The 13,097-nt window shown below is 39.8% G+C and overlaps 1 protein-coding gene across 2 annotated transcripts in view; it reads left to right on the top strand.

Annotated features, from left to right (window-relative positions):
- The window catches only part of LOC104536963 (sodium channel protein type 5 subunit alpha-like), a 168,911-nt gene that overhangs the window by 65,217 nt on the left and 90,597 nt on the right, over positions 1–13,097 (top strand). For both annotated transcript variants that reach the window (XM_010179726.1, XM_010179717.1), the window contains exons 12-15: positions 2,237–2,369; positions 5,828–6,066; positions 10,460–10,633; positions 12,071–12,427. In XM_010179726.1, the coding sequence (XP_010178028.1) occupies positions 2,237–2,369; positions 5,828–6,066; positions 10,460–10,633; positions 12,071–12,427 (903 nt within the window). The remainder of the gene's footprint in view (positions 1–2,236; positions 2,370–5,827; positions 6,067–10,459; positions 10,634–12,070; positions 12,428–13,097) is intronic.

The following is a 13,097-nucleotide window of genomic DNA, read 5'->3' as shown; positions in this document are numbered from 1 at the left end:
TTAAATGATACAGAGCAATTTGAAATTTGAGGTTTTATTGTGGTTCATTCTACAGAGGAAACTGAAGGAGTTGGAGGGGTTTTTTGGCTTTTATTTCCTTTTTCCTTGTGTTAACCTTTTTTGTTTACTCTACTTAGAATGTTTCTCCTGTTTTTTGCTTTTTTTCTGGATATTTCTTTTAGGTCCCATATGTCTGTTATGTACTCCAAACCGATGTGAATCATTATGCAATTTTTAAGATGCTTTCTTCATTAATAAAACATTTGTTGTTTCTTTGGTTTTTTTATTGGATGTTTTTGAGGTGAAGGGAATCAGACGAGCTAATGCATCTGAAATACCGTTCCCAGTTTCCCCAGCTCCTAAGCCAAGGATAGAGTGATTTCTTGTTATGTTGTGCCCAAGGATTCTCTTTGAATAGGTTCTGATTGCACCTCTTCTTTTGAGATGCCTGCATCAGTAACTCAATGAACATTGAGACAATTGTTTTAACAAAAGAGAACATTTCAGATAAAAAACAACCAGCCAAACCTGTTTTGAAGAATTACTGCTTTCCTGGGTTAACTAATGTCTTAAGTCCTTGTTTTAAAAGTCCTTCCTCTTCTCTGATCTTGAACTGATTGGTATTTTTGTCTGCATTACTTTGAAGTGACCTGGGATCAGTATACAGGCTGCTATTTTCAGTGTCAATCAGTGACCAGGTGTCTTTGTCCTTTGCGACCACCTGACAAGGGGATGTCCCCTGCCCTGAAGAGTTCACACTGCAGAAAGACAGCTCACAGAGCTCCAGTGCTTTTCTCCTGCCATTCTCACAGGACTGCCTGTCTTGAAGGGCAGTTTCGGCAGAGAAATGGCAAAGAGGAGGGATCCCAAGTCCCTCTGGGTGCATGTCCCAGGCACAGACAGCAGAGCTGTGAAGCTGCTGGTCATGGCTCATCTTGGTTGGAATCTTGGGCACTGCTCAGGATGGTTAGGACCATTTCAGACCCAAGTGATGAGAGAAGATCCAGAAGACTGAATCCAATTCCTGTAGCTCATTTGACTATGGAAAGGCAAAAGCTACTCTGATATCTTTATAAGCCAGCAGTTATCATCTTTGTAGGGATTTCTTCTTTCACATTTCCTTGAGCTGTATTACAAAAGCCATCTGGACCCATCTACCTAGAATGCTTATGTGGTATCTTGGACCTCACAGCCTGTATGCTTGGACCAGGATGGGGGTTGTTAAGACATTTATTTTGGGAATCTGAGTGTCTTGACCAGGTGGTTTGTGACAGAAAATGGCATTGAACTTGGCTTTCCCAGTTCTTTACATCTTCACCACCACCTTTTCTTCTACCTATGGGAGAACTGGAGGAGTAAAACAAGCAGGATTTGTCTCTGTATAAAGTGGGAGCTTGTAATAATAAAAGTCTTAAAATCTCACTGCTGTGAGCTGACAATATGAAGTAATTAATGTAGTGTGTGTCTGTAGCTATGCTGTGTTTCTGGCTGACTTCAGAAGCCCAAGCCTTCAAAAAGCATAAAACTAATTTAAAATGAAACATTAAATAATGACAGTTTGGGAGTTCTATTTTTCTGGTATTTTATTTCTTTGGGTACTTTTTTTTAAGCTTTTGCTTGAGAAACATGAGAACTAGATAGTCTGGGTTTTTTATTTTTCCTGAGAAAAAAAAGAAAGATGCTGAGATTCTCCTTTAATTATGGAGCTTCAGAATCTGTGGCACCGAAAATCACCAGAATGACAATATGTTCCTGAGATCTGGCAGTGTTTCAGAACAAGGAAAAAACCATGTGTTGAGGAGTCAGTTTGCTTGGTATGATATCAGAGGCCTGTAATGGAGCTGTTACCCACGCCCCTTTTCCTCTTCTAGCAGTATAATTAAACGGTTAACACATTTCAGAAATAATGGAATAATTAATGTGATTAAGTGGGGCTTCTTTCACAAGCAAAGAGCGTGGTAAAGCAACACTGCTGCTTCTCTGGCACCAGAAGCGTCCCTTTATATTCACCTGCATCTTTCAAATGTTTACATAGAGGTAAAGAGCAGGGCAAAGTTCCCCAAATTGCTCAAAGTGCCATTTTCAAAAGTGATACCCCATCAGCATGTGTCTAATTGGGAAATCAGTGAGCTCTGGACTTCTCAGATGGGAAAAGTAGTGCTTAGGCCATTTTGAAAATACTACCCCGTATCTGCCCAGTTTTTATTCTGCTAACCCAATGCATTCATTTAAACAGACCTCTCCCTCAGATGAGGCAAGCAAGAAGCAGCTTTTAATGCCACACCGCCCATCGGTGGACCACTCAGATGAACCCTTCCAGAGGCAGAGGGCAGTGAGCGCTGTCAGCATCATCACCAGCGCCCTGGAAGGTAAGACACATCTTTAGTTCCCTGACTTAAAGTCATATGGCAGGAACAAGTGACACAAAAGATGCTCATATTGAACTCCTGTGGTTTTGCAAGAAGGCATTATAGATAGTTATTCCAGCCCCTACAGGTAAAGGTGTAGCAGAGGGCAATGTAATCACTATCTTACAGATGCAGTTGTAAAACTTCTGACAAAATGCTGGCCGTATAATCAAAAAGTCAGACCTGGTAACATTTTGTGCCTTCACGGCATTTAATTTACACAGGGCTAACCAAGATTCAGGGTAGTGGAGCACCAGACTGTTTGGGTGTCTGTGCATACATTTACATCTCATCTCCCTGGAGCTGATGCAGAGCCTGGCATGTGCAGTCACCAACAGCGCAGAACGTCCAAGTTGTGGAGGAGTAAAGTCTCCTCCTTGCACAGCAGCTAGTGGGACACAACAGGGTAGTGGATGTTTGAATCCCACTGTGAAATTTAAGGATGCTCAAAGGTCCCATTTTTTCATGCAAATGTTTCTCAGCTAAAAGCTCATTAGGCTTCTCATTAGTTGTAGGAGGATTTCCCTTATCTGTCTTTCCATACACAGGAACTTTGGTTTTCTCTTTCACAAATTTATTGATAGCAAGACAACAGCTCATAGCAAGACATCACATTTCTAGGCTTTTTACATGCAGCATGAAAGGGCTTCTTACAGTTCCTGGTGTCTCCTAGATTGTAAATCAAGACAAGATAGGAGGTTGGAACCAAGAGCATGGAAGAATGTCAAGAATGCAATGTGGACCAAGGGAAATTCTGGATCCTCTTTGGATTCTCTTTGTGTTACTGATGAACAGGAAGGCAAAATGAGACAGAGGGACTTATCTGGGAGATGCCTTAGAGAAAGGGACTGGACCGAGCTCTTTGGAGACAGCCCAGCAAGAAACCACATAGCCCTTCTTCTTCCTCAGCTTTTTACCATCCCCTGTGGTTATATTCAGCAGTACTGTGGCCAGAACAGATATATATATGTTTGAATAAATAAAGAGTTGTATTCTTAATAGGTAAATAATCACTTCAATGTATTCCAGTGTTTAGTGTAGTCTGCAAAGATTTTATTTGTTTTCTGTGGGGCTTTTTAGCAATTAGATTTGTGATTGATTTGCTTCTTTGTAATGTGTTAAGAATACCTAAAAGGCCCGAGCAAGGCTTCTTATTTATTTAATGGTACTTTCTATTACTTTTTACCACAGAAATACAGACCATCAGGTCTAGAGTAACTCAGAGCATGTACAATTTTAGCTTCATGTAGAAGAAAACTGTTTCAATTCTTATCAAAGGTTTCCTAACTCCCAGACTTTGATTAGCCATTGAAATTTAATGCTTGTTAACAACAAGAGGAATATCAAATTAAAATTAAATGTATCACAGCTATAATAACAGCTGTATGATTTGTGCCAAACTGTATGAAACAGCCAGACCTGAAATCCCTTCCGCTTTAGAGACCTGGTTTCTGTTCTTGGCTCTTGGTTACTCACCTGCCTGTTTTTCCCAGACATTGCAAAGCCTTGCAGACAAGGAAGGACCTAGAGTTTTTTTCATTCAAAAGTAAGAGTTAAAATACCTCCAACACAAACTTTGACTGTTTTTCTCACCATTTTTTTAAACAATACAAAGCAGCAGAAAAAAGACACAGTTGAGTCTAATTTTGCTTTTCCTTTTTGCAGATATTTTCAGAAACTATTAAATCCGTTGTGATTTCCAGAGATCACCTCTGATGGGAAAGAATGTGGTTTCTTAACTGATTTAAACCATTTTAATACCACATCACTGCCAAAAGAGGACAGTCACACCTTCCCCCTTCCCTTGCTGTGTTCCTGCAGCTTGATTTGACTGTACAAGCAGTTGGTTTTCAGATGGATCAACAAGCAGGACCATCTCACCTAGAAGGTCCAGGAGTACAAAAGCTGTCAAAAGGATAGAGAAATAACATGTGGCTGGGAGTAGCAACCTGGATTTAAAGGGACTTGTGTCAGGTGTGGAGCCTCAGGGAAAGGAGTCACTCATCTGATATGTGTCCATCAGGAAGGTCCCCAAATTAATAACAGTGAAATAAGCAGAGGTGGTTAGAAGTGATTATGAGGAGTATGGATAGAGATAGATGTGTTCTGGATTTACCTGGAAAATTAGATCTTTTAGGAAGTGACTGCCCTAAACTCTTTATTACTTTCAGAGGTAGGTTTCCAAAAAAAACCCACAAAATTAGAATTTTGGATTAAAATTTTCTGGGGTATGGATGGTTCTCACATCATTTTAGGTGCTTACCTGTAAACCCTCTGTCTGGAGGCAGGAAAGACATAGTTATTTCTGGGGAGCAATTTGGTTTCCCAGAGATCTTGGAGGAACGTAGATGTTTGTGCAAAGCCTCTGCACGTAGGACATCATCTGGTATTTTGAGAGCTTGCTAGAAGACGCTTAATACCACAATTCTGTTGTCCAATGAAGGAAAATGCACTGAGGTTGCACCCTGGCTTCATAGAAGAGGCTGTTTATGAGCTGATTGAAATAACAGCCTTGGCTGAAGTTTTCCTGTTATCAGCACAGGTTCTAATTATATAGACTAAAACCGTTATACAGCATTCCATGCCCATAAAGGAATCAGGAAAGGAAAACATTAAGCAATTCCACTAATCATTATCATTCAGCCATTAAATGTCATTTTTGCCTTTCCTTTTTCACCAGTTAAAGCAGATTATTCTTATGAAGCTATTTCAGTTCTTTTGTACTCAAGTAAAATGAACATATAACTGTTGTATTTTAGGTAATATTTTCAAAGCACCTTTAAAAAGCACACTGGAGCTGTAGTAGCATTTTCAAACGGTCTTGTGCATTCCGCAGATTTTGTATGTGGGCCTTTCAGCAGAAGTCAGATGCTTAATGCCTTTTTGGATTGAGCATCAAGAATAGAAACCTTATTGATAACCAGTGATACTCTGGCTCTCAAGTGCTTAAATCAGCTCTAAATATCGGATTTAAGTGCTTTCATCTCTTAACTGCTTTAAAAGGTATTAAGATACTTGTAAAATGTGACCTGAGAATGAAAAAAAAATATTCCGATCTAAGTTAAATGAAGATAGTGTATTCTTATCTGTTTGAACTTGCCAAAATGGAAGCCAGCATAAAAATCTGAGCCTATCTATAATACTGGACATTGCATATTTAGTGTGATTCTCTCTTTTTGCTTGTGACACTTTTAAAAGGTTATTACTTTCAGAATAGGTCGCTTTCTGCTAAGTGCAGGTCAACTGGCAAAAAACCCAAAGTGCATAATTTGCCAGCCTGTTAGGACAGAAATATTTTTATCCTAATAAAAAGTTTGGAGTAATTCAGGGGCCTTCTTCTATGTTGTGAGTCATTTTAAGTGTTCTCTTGTCATATAACTCAGTGTGAATTGACTGTTACTTTACCGCTTGTGACTTAGAGCTTGAGGAATCACACCAGAAATGTCCTCCCTGCTGGAACCACTTTGCTGTTAAATTTCTCATTTGGGACTGCTGCCCGCTTTGGCTTTTAATCAAGAAATTTGTCAAGTTCGTGGTAATGGACCCATTTACTGACCTCACCATCACCCTTTGCATTGTGCTGAACACGCTCTTCATGGCTTTGGAGCATTACAAGATGACGAAGGAGTTTGACCACATGCTTTACATAGGCAATTTGGTAAGTGAGCATGAACTTGAAGTGCTACCTGAGGAATGTATTTCATGCTTTTTAAATTTATTTTTTTCTGCGGCTTGGGAAGACCCCATTTTGATATGCTGTCAGCATCGCTTTGCCTATGGCATGTCAAGCAAGTCCACATGGTCTCCTCCTTCTGGATGTGAAAAGAAATGAATGAGCTACAAGGGTCTATTTTTATTAAACGTATTTTAATGTTATTAGTGATCATTAAAGCCATGTTTCTTGGCTGTTCCTGATAGGTATCTAGTTTGTATCTATTTAAATAAATGAGATAAGGGAAGGTTAATGAGGTTTATTTGGGATTCCTGGTAAAGCAATGATAAAGCAGCAGTTCTTGGTGACTAACACTGACAGTTAAGTTAGAAAAAAACCCCGAACAAACTACAGAAACAAACAAGGCAAAATCTTGGAGTGGTGTTTGATTGTAGGTAGATATCTATGTGGGAAGGTGCTTGTGGTACATTTTCTGTATGACCCTGTCTGTCCTGCTGTGCCTCCCTGCCTTGTCCAGCAGCCTGTGCTTGGTCCCGTGCAGACCCTGGGGCAGAAGGGACGTGAAGCAAAGCATGGCTGATGCTTCAAGGGGAAACCCTTAATGTGCAACTGAAGCAGCCCGGGAAAGAGCTGCAAAGTAAGCAGAGACTGCACTTCTCCAAGGCAAAACAGAGTGACAGATCTACAGGCGAGCTGCAGGGACAGCAGAAAAACCTTTTCAGAGGCGATGCGGTACAATCTGTTAACCCAAGGGGCCACTAAAATTCTGCAGTTACTACAAAACGGAAGCTTTTTCTTTAATCGCCTTTCTCTAAGGTTATGTTTAAAAGTTACCGTGTTTTACTGCTTTAAAATTTAATGCTTAAAATCCTTTTAATTTTAGAAGAGTCTGAATTGGAAAAGGCACAAGCCATCTAGCTATGCCCCTAAAATCTAATGCTAGAAGCAAGGATATCCTGTAGGATAAGTAGTAAAGAAGTAAATCTAGAGTACCTGGTAACGTGGATGCTGCTAAGTTTGCATTTGGAAAACTCACAGTGAAGATGAAAAAAGCTCTTTATATCTATAAAAACAAAGGCTGCAGTATCTTAAAGTGGGATTCGCTTTGCCTAAATTCAGGTATTTGCATCGTAAGAGTATATGTCTGCGCTGGTTGCCTTTGTCTTCCTTTAAAGACAATGGAGCGTAATGGACAATTTTAAGGCACAATTAATGTGATGTTTTAAAGACATTTACTTTTGGATAAGGTGAACTATGTCCTGGAGGCCAGTGACTGTAGTAACCATCAACTATATTGAGAGTATGCAGAGACACTACAGATGTGACGTCTGCCTTTAGTGAGAAGCCTCCTACGCTGGCAGTTTTATGTGGGTAGCAGCAATAATCAGACTTTTTGTATCAGTCCTTGCATATGTGATACACCAAGTATGGGTTTTTTTCTTTACCTTGGTCCTTGTTATTCTTTGCTCTGGGCCTCCTCACGTAGGTTGAGGTTCTTTACCTAGGCTGTGGGATGTTCTCCAGTTTTTCAGCTATTGTGTCTTAGCAAATCCTTCTCCGAAGTGCAAATTTTGAAAAAAAAATAAAAAAATAAAAATCTCACTCTGAGTTTCTCAGCACTGCCTAGAGCTATTTCTCCTCTTTGTGCTGAAGTGTAAAATAAACAAAACAGCCTGCTAATGTTTTTGTGTAGCAGGCTGATGGCACGGGGCTCCCCTTCCCCTGAAACCCCAGGATGGGTCTGTGAGAGGCCAGACTGTCCCAGCTCCCCCTTGCCATCTTCACAGCCTTACTAAACCCCTACATAACTGGATTGGTTGTGAGCAGAGCAGGTCAGAGGAAGGTAATTCCATTCTGTGGAGGATTTTGCAAAGTCATTTGTAATGAAAATCAACATTTTTTTGCAATTTCCTATGAAAGGGAAGGGGGTCCCAGCTCCAGGGCAGACTGCCAGGTGATTGCATCCCCTAAGCCACAGACTGCCAGACCTCTCCTCTGCCCCCACGCTGGCTGGTCATCATCTTCCCATCACGTCTAACCCTCTTTGAGGGATTATTCTAGCTTTCAACAGAGAGAAATATTAAAAAGGACATTTTTTCCTCAAAACAAATATTTCTGAGAGAAATGAAAGAATGAAAGAGGACTATGGGTTCACTTTCTCCAGCAGCAATTCTTTGTCTGCTGTCAGTCATTGGAGATCTCCTGTTCTGATTGTCATAGCTACTTCATGCAGCATCTGCTGCCTTCAGATTCCTTTAGTTCAGCACTTACAGGAATCAACGTTTTCAAAGATGACCAGAAGGCCAGCCAAGCCCTTGTATCTCTCTACACAGTTCATTTACCTATACAGTGCCACCACTTAAAAAATAGGTAGATAGAGCAAGATTCTCCCAAATTTTGTTTTACTTTAGAAACGGAGACACCGTTATGCAGTTTTAAAACCTAAACGGCTGAAATGACAGATAAAAGTATTCTTTTAAGACAAAGTCCTCCAAATCATCAGTCTTATAATTAGTACCAGTGGGATGTTCAGTTACTTGCTTTCTTTCCAGCCTTTATAATATTAAGTAGCCAACCTCTTCTGTAAGTGCAGTCACCATGTACCAGGTGCCGGCGATTTGACAAGCGCCGTTTGAAATTCGAAGCTGGTACACGTACGCGATTCCTGATGCCTTTAGGAAGTCTCAGACATTTTGCTCTCTTACTGTGACATTTCCTTCGCAGAAGTCTATTGATTAAAATGATTCAGGCAAAGAAAGTGATCCTCCTGAGTCATTTCTCAGCGAGATGGTTGCATAATGTACGCAGTGTGGTATCGTGGTTTTTAAGGCAGTCCCCTGGATACAATTTCACAGACATCCAGTTTTGTCTTGTTCTCTGTCCTAAGGGAAATGGGAGCATTCTGGTGGGAATCTTTGGTATCTCTGACCACTGTGACTCAGAAATTGTTGCCTCGTCAGAAATATGAGACAGGTCATGGTGTTGGGTTCTTAGTATGAGACAGTGATGGGATGACTGTCCAAATTGTTGTAGTCCAAGGCATTATGTTTCTGCTGAGAAAGAGAAGGTATTTTATATAAGAGATTGTGTAAAGTGGCCACTTGCAAGAATTAATTCCTGAAGTAAATTATTCATTTCCTTCAATTATTAATTTCCTGAAGTAAAGAATGTATTCCTGAGTAAAGCCAAGCCTTCCTCAAATGCAGTCTATGATAATTTATTTTTATTCCTTAATATCATAATTAGATAATCTTAACTTTTCCCTGCCACATCTTAATGGGTTTTTGATCTCTGTTGCTTGGAGTTGATCAGTTTTGCTGGAATAATGCTGCAAATATTCAGCTTATTGGAAGGAAAACTTTTCTCCTTGACTGTGTGTTACTGATACATGAGCTATGGATTCCCTCTATTTGACAAACATCAGTGCACTAATGTTGACTGTTTCATGGAAGCCATGTGCTTTAATGTATATGTACAGTAGACAATTTTTCAGAAACATAAAGCTCTGTGCAGCTTGTACTAGGAACAAAAATAAAACAGTATATGAAGAGCTTGATTCTCATATTTTGTCATTTTAAGTTGGCTGTAGCCTTGTGTTGTGTATTTAAACTGTCACTTAAGGAGGGCATACAAAAGGACAAGATCTGATTCTCTGAGATACTTTGCAGGAATGTGTTAAACCTGAAACTTGCTGTCAGCAGTTTTCCCTTCTGCCTCATAGGTAATATTTATATGTTGTTTTAAAGAAAAATGTTCCAATTAGAAGTTCCACCATATGACATTTGAACTGGGTCATAAATAAACAATGTGTTCCCAAGATGCTGTGAAATGAAAATTGCTGTGACTATTTGTAAAAAAAGTCTGGGACTCAAATTAGACTTTCCAATCGCCTTCTATCACCAGGAATAACCTCAGAATGACTGGAGACTTGCATTGCCGTGGTATTGATAATAATAAAAAATAAAAAGGGATAATACAGCAGGTACACTACAACCCAAATACCCCTTTAACACTCCCACTCCATTCATTCGTGTTTCTCTACTGAAATGAATAGATTTAACCTTAATAAAAGGCACTTTCACAGTTGTTGTTGGGTTTTTTTTGATACCACTGGGATTATTCAGAAAGAGATGGAAACGTATGTTCCAATCCAGAGCTTGAACTCAGATGTCATTGTAAGTTTACAGAAGTATAAAATATTATTGTGAAAAGTCTAGACAAAGTTCTAATTGTAGAATCAGCCATGAAAAACAATGTATTGGCTTTTAAAATGCTTTTGGCTTTCCACTGTGTTCACCTGTATCAGTGGAAAGTCTGCAAGCATGGAGGTGTGCTTTGTTGCACAAAGTTACTTTGACTTCATATTTTCTTTCTGTAGGTCTTCACTGGGATTTTTACAGCAGAAATGATCTTCAAAGTAATTGCCCTTGATCCCTACTACTATTTTCAGCAAGGCTGGAATATTTTTGACAGCATCATAGTCATTCTAAGCCTGATGGAACTGGGTTTGTCCAGCATGGGAAACCTGTCTGTTTTACGCTCCTTTCGACTGGTAATGGTCTTGTTCTGTTTTTATACCTCTTCTTTTATTACATATAACTTACGACATGAACACAATATATTTTCTTAAAAATGCATCTACTGATAAAGACTGCAAACTGGTGAACACTACGTGACACTAATTAGAGGCTGTGGAATAAATGGAATTGTTCCAGATTTACATCAGGGTAAATGAGAACATAATTTGATTCCTTCTAGCTGTGCCAGGTACTTGTAGCACACTCAAAATGTTTGAGTTACAATTTGTAATAAAAAATCTGCAATTTTATACCTGTACACGTGTTAGCATAGTCAATAGATAATTGATAGCCCAACAAATGCAAGAGCCAGTAGCTTCTTGTTTTAGAAGTTGTTATTCCTATATTAATTTACAAACATGCCACCGCTCTTTTAAATGTTGTCAAAAGAAAATGTCTTTGAATTATTCACAGAGTGATTTTTTTTTCCTAGAACTGATCAGCATAACATAGGATCTGTCTTTCATGGGAACTCCTTAGCTGTCAGCTCCTTAGTTATGCACGGGATAGTGGTATTCTATTAATGAGAGACTGTTGACATATTGGAACAGAAAAGTAGTTTCCTTGCCAGCCTGACATTTGTGTTGCACTTCATGTACCAGGATGTCCATGCTAATCATTCTGGCCATGATATGGCTTCACAACTAAGCCCTTCACAAATAAGCACTTATGGTTATATTTAGTGGAAGACCTTTTTTAAACTTTTTTACTTTTTTTTTGTTATTCCCCCCCCCCAGATTCTCAGCACTGCTCAAAAATGCAAATTTTTCACCGCTGCTGCTAGGTCCTGAGAGTCCCCTGTCACTTTTTGAGCAATCCCCCTTCAATAGGTCTGAAATTAAACCTTCAGTTGAAAACACAGAACAACAGCTAGGAACCATTTAAATCCTTAAAATAGGTCTTAAGTGGGACGTGGGTTGTGCATACGCTGTGTGATCCTCAGCATAGAGGTGATTTTCACTCTGGGAGCTAACAGCTAATAGCATCTGGCTGAGGCTTGCTCTGAAACACCAAGGAATTGCTTCTCTCATTATGGGATCAAACCCTAAACCCCTTCCCCTAGATACCTGCCAGGCTGTTTAATTTGAGGAGGAAAAGCAACGTAAAAGAAAATATTAAGACCTGAGATTTCCATCCTCTCCCCACAGAGACACTGGGGGAATGAGCCCCTAGAAGCGTGTCTATCTAACAAGGCAAAGCATAGCTCTGGAAAGGTTAATTTTCATCCAAGAAGCCCAACTGATATTTTATTAATGGATGAAGTGAGGTTAACAGGAAGTATGGCTAAAATCACCTTGTACCTCGCACACTGGCATTTAACATCTTTCACATGTTAGCCACTTTAATAATTCATCAGCTGAAATGTCTGCTGCTTCTGTGAGCTGACACTGTTGTTTATGTTTTGTTCACAGCTGCGTGTCTTCAAATTGGCAAAGTCCTGGCCGACCTTAAATACGCTCATTAAAATCATTGGTAATTCAGTGGGTGCACTCGGTAACCTCACTCTCGTGCTGGCAATCATCGTCTTTATTTTTGCTGTGGTAGGGATGCAGCTTTTTGGGAAAAACTACATGGACAATGTGAAGAAGATAAGCACGACCGGCAATTTGCCACGGTGGCACATGAATGATTTCTTCCACTCGTTCCTCATCATCTTCCGAATTCTGTGTGGGGAGTGGATTGAGACCATGTGGGACTGCATGGAAGTAGCTGGGCAGCCACTGTGCCTTCTCGTCTTCTTGTTGGTCATGGTGATAGGAAACCTGGTGGTAAGTTCTCAAGACATTGTTTTCTCCCTTTCCTGGTGTGTGTGTGCGAAGTTAACATTTTTTTTAATCCAGAAATGGCAAATCTCATGCTGATCCATGGCTTTAGTTTGATGAGCTTAGTTGTCACCCAGTGAAACGTGTTCATATCCCAGAACCAAAATCGCTAGCATTGCATTACTAATCAAGGATGAAGGCTTACAGGGTTTTTTTTTTCAGAAGAACAGATAATGATTTACTAGAAGACACAGAGGCTGGTTGTAGTTATTATTAAGCCATTCTTAGGGCTGAAGGGCTTCCTGCTCACTTTTCTATACAGGAGTGAATATCACATCAATGGTCACTGTATCAGGAGTTATTTTTATTTCTCTTCATTTTTGGTCTGGAACACATGAACCTTATGGCTAGCACAGTCTCTGCGTGGAGTTTCAAATGTCTTTATCCTGCATGCAGTTCTAGGAAGCTGCAGCTTGTGTTTACGGTAATGTCACTTGCTCACTTACTTTTTTAATAGACTGTCCCATAAGCGTGGCTTACATAAGCTCTGAACCTATTAAGACTGAATTGTATTTCCCTATTGACATCTCATGGAGCGCTTTGCTGGCTAGCAGTCATTGTGGAAATGTTTCCCCTGTTCAGCTTACAGAGCATCTTTGACATTGTGACTCTAATG

The sequence above is a fragment of the Mesitornis unicolor genome, unplaced genomic scaffold (genome assembly GCF_000695765.1).
Source record: "Mesitornis unicolor isolate BGI_N332 unplaced genomic scaffold, ASM69576v1 scaffold570, whole genome shotgun sequence".
Lineage (NCBI taxonomy): Eukaryota > Metazoa > Chordata > Aves > Mesitornithiformes > Mesitornithidae > Mesitornis > Mesitornis unicolor.
This window is presented reverse-complemented; position numbering and strand designations above follow the sequence as displayed.